Source organism: Perca flavescens, chromosome 7 (genome assembly GCF_004354835.1).
Source record: "Perca flavescens isolate YP-PL-M2 chromosome 7, PFLA_1.0, whole genome shotgun sequence".
NCBI classification, from domain to species: Eukaryota; Metazoa; Chordata; class Actinopteri; order Perciformes; family Percidae; genus Perca; species Perca flavescens.
Window position 1 is genome coordinate 39,447,145 of NC_041337.1, and position 3,987 is coordinate 39,451,131.

The 3,987-nt window shown below is 44.8% G+C and overlaps 1 protein-coding gene across 1 annotated transcript in view; it reads right to left on the minus strand.

The window, feature by feature from the left end:
- LOC114558619 (IQ motif and SEC7 domain-containing protein 2) overlaps nt 1-2,805 on the minus strand; it is a 35,255-nt gene extending 32,450 nt beyond the window's left edge. The window contains exons 1-3 of the mRNA XM_028582685.1: nt 2,791-2,805; nt 1,886-1,939; nt 395-450 (exon numbers count right to left, since the gene is read on the minus strand). Of these exons, the coding sequence (XP_028438486.1) occupies nt 395-450; nt 1,886-1,939; nt 2,791-2,805 (125 nt within the window). The remainder of the gene's footprint in view (nt 1-394; nt 451-1,885; nt 1,940-2,790) is intronic.
- Nucleotides 2,806-3,987: the final 1,182 nt, after the last annotated feature.

Here is a 3,987-nt window from a genome sequence, read left to right on the forward strand (position 1 = left end):
ATTCCCAACTGGTCAAATACTGACGTGTCAGTAGTCATTCCCCTTTAGCATCAAACAACACAGGCCTCTCCCCCATGCAGGAGACCGGGGTTAATGTCCCGTTATTGTCCTAACTGTCACTGAACCGAACATTTTGTAACCCCCCTACCATCTTTTCCTAAACCTAACTGTCCCGTTCTTGTGCCGCATGTCAGATAAACGTACATCCTGACCCAGAGCCTCAAAAAGTGACGCCAAGAGTCCCGACCAAGTGCGTCTAAATATGACGCTAAAGGAGACCTTTTGCATCATTAACAAACGCCTAAGATACCTGAAGAAGCGTGGCTTTATGACGCGATGGGAGTGAGAATGTGTTGCCGGTACTCATGTGTCTGTACTCTGTAGTGGTGAGTACTGGTGAGTACTGGTGAGTACTGGTGAGTACTGGTGAGTACTGGCCCATTTCAGGCCCTGGGTGGAGGAGAGGGGGAGAGGAGATACAGACAACAATTTCATACTGCCGGTCATCAGTAACACAGAGAGCACAATAAAAAGGCAGGCAGTAAAGTGAGAGATCCAGAAAGAACAAGAACAATATTGGAAATAAGAGGAACGGAGAGGCATCAAGAGGAAGAGTGGACATTATGAGAGAAAGAGGCAAAGAAACTTGTTGGATGAGAATAGAAGAAGAGATGATGACAAGAAGGGATGAATATCTGCAAGAGGAAGAGGAAGAGGAGAATAAAGTGATGAAAATAATAGAGAGGTAGAACGGAGGAGAGAGAAGTTGTGATGGTTAAGAGAAGGAAGAAAAGGTCGAGGATACACGCGGAGGAGGGGAGGACAGCACCAAATCAAACCAGACTGAACCGGACCGAACCGGACCAAACCAGCTCAGATCAGCTGATCATCGATCCTCTGAGAGACAGATGATTAATCAATTCATTGATGAATCAGGGAGGAATCGGTGTGCGTGTTTGTGTGTGTTTGTATGTGTGTGTCATCATCAAAGAGCTCTGCAGTGTTAATGTGAGACACCTGTGAAGCTAAAGCTGGCAGCGAAGCTAACGTGGGCACAAACACAGAGTCACATGGCGGTGACTCATGGCTAACAGCAGTGTGTGTATGTGTGTGTGTGTATGTGTATGTGTGTGTGTGTGTGTGAGACCCAGCATGAGTGTGTGGGAGACACTGTAGGTGTGTATGTGTGTTAGAAAGATGCGGAAGAAGCTAAAGATTATTCAGACGTACCCGGCTCAGTCACCTTTTCTCGACTAATCTTAAAGGGGACATATTATAAAGCATTTACATACTTTTTTGCACGTACACACTTTTTGTGTAAACGCATTCACGCACGCTTCCATGCACGCACGCACACACGCACACAGATTGGGAATCTCTCTGATGTATCTGGCTTACAGTGTAAAAGCAATGATGCCAGTTTCTGCACAAACAACACATGATGCGTTCTCAGTGACTCTCCTGTGTCTGTAAATATTCCCCTCATGCACCATCAGAATGCAGCGCTACACCTCCACATGTTTTAAGGGACAACGAGTTGTTCTGTCACATTGCTGTGCCCTGACATCCTGTTTGGAGTCACTTCCTGTCAGGTTCACACACGCTGCTGAGCCAAAACTGAACTTCTGTTTCTGTTTTTTTCTTTAGAAACTGTAAATAAGATGGCTGCTGCACGAAGATGGCAGTGATCAGGCTGTTAGGACTTAAACCTACGGACAGTTACGCACTATTTGAATCATATTTGAGAACAAGGATGGGGGGCTCTAGAGAGGAAGTCAGGTGACGTCCTGTTGTAGGGGGGGTGGGTGGGGGTTGTTGAACATGGTGATGTCGTTGCTGATTGGCTAACATCTCTGACACACCCACCAAACAAGAGAAGACAAACCTCAAAGCCTGTCGCACACTGTTTCTCTACACAACGGATATCAAACAGCAGCAGCTAAAGAACACAGACACACACTGGGATTAAAATATGATTCATAGAGAGAGGCAGAATGTCCCAGGGATTGGAACCAGCGACCGCCCGGCTCATCTGCCCGCAGGCTCGCAGTGCTCTACATTAGGACACGATGGGGACTCTGGGAAATAAATGTGTGTTAGTGTGTTAGGGAGAGAGAGAGAGAGAGAGAGAGAGAGAGAGAGAGAGAGAGAGAGAGAGAGAGAGAGAGTGTTTTCAGCGGCTGGTCGTCCAAACAGGCACCAAATGGCACCAAACCCCCCAGGGCATCGGGCTAAAACTCACAACCACTACATGTGTGTCATCCCCGGTTACCACTAGAAGAGATACATCTACAGCTCATGCACGACAAAACAACATGCAAGAATTATTAAAAAAAATTAAATCCCCCTTCCAATATAGAGCCACTCAAGCCAAAACACTTTATGAACTTAATATCCAATGGAAAATAATCTCAGAATGAAACATTGTCATAAACACAGCGTGTGCAAGCCGTAGCGCGGAGTACACATTGCGGTGAAAATAAAATACTTTCATCCAGGAAACGCCCATTCGTTCCTCGGGGGTGTTTTAATCCAAACGTCCATCTTTTTCCTAAACTTAACGAGTGGTTTTGGGGCCTAAACGTAACTTTCCTCCGAACAACTCCAAATGACTCCGAAGGCCTCGGAACAGCTCTGTATAGACATGGATCATCTTCAACTCTTTAATCTCTGGACTCAGTATATCAGTCTGCCTTGAGATTCATAACCGGTCATGTCTATGGTACACATCATTGTATTTCATATGAAAGTGCTGGGTGGACTTCTCTCCAAGAGAGACGATATACTCACTGGTATCTCTGCCATCTTACCCTACAAAACTTCTCTGTTACTCAGAGAAACATTTTAGATTGGCTTTTACTTCATGTTCCACAAGCTCACTCTGAACTTGGAAAAACTGCTTTTAGTTTAAGTGTACCCGACTCCTGGAACAAATTACAAATCATCTCAATTATGCCTCTTGGACATTTTAGAAATCTCGTTCTAAACCTACAACCTTCTACTTGTAACTGCTTCACATAATTGTATTTTCTTTTGCATTGCTGCAAACACCTCCCAACGCCTCTGTCCGGCTCTGACCGCCTCCCAATGCCTCCGAACGCCTACATTATCTCTGCACTCTTGGGAGAAATCTGGCTTCTGCCGAAAACACAAATAAAACTGACCAAACTATCTCTATGGAGGACAAGGTGGAGGGCTCCAGAAGCAGACAGTAAGATGCCCTTGAGTTGACATTGTTCTGTCAGAAGGGTTTCTGGGTTGCCTTTGCATTTCTTTAACTGTTGATTCTTTAACATGTGCTAAATAAATTAAAATCAAACAGAAGCAGACAGTAAGTGGACCTTTAGTTCTGACAGCTGCTGTTTCTACACGACCCAAACTAACTCTCACAGTCCCATTTTAATTCCCGGGTAATGAGCTGTTATCTTTTGCTCAGCAAACAGAGCATTAACATTTCATCATTGCAGAGGAAAGCAGAGCTGCTCTGGAAACAAACACGCAGAATAAACCGTTAATATAAACAGCCTGTTGGTTTAATAAAGAGAATAAAGCCTCCAACATCTGCGGCTCTGTTTACACAACCGATATAAAACCAAACTCATTCACTCATCAGCAGCCAGGGGACAGATTCCTGAAAATATGTCCACAAAGCATGTTTGCTGAGTTGATTAACAGCAGAAACACATCGTGAGGCAGGCTGAAGGTCTGAGAGGGAAAGAAAGCGAAGATTTCACAGACATTACTGTACAATCTGACTCCTGAAACCAATGCTCAACATTAACTAAAGTCACATCTGGGGGAACAGAGAGAACGTCTCCGTGCACATACAGGTAAACACAATGCATTGTCATCATCAGGTCCGTATGATATCGTAGGGATGTATGCACACCGATACGTATGATAACCTACAAAACTAGCTAACCGCTGGCTATGGTGCTCCATAGTAACGGCGGTAGTTGGTAGTTAAGTTACCCACCAATAGGGTGC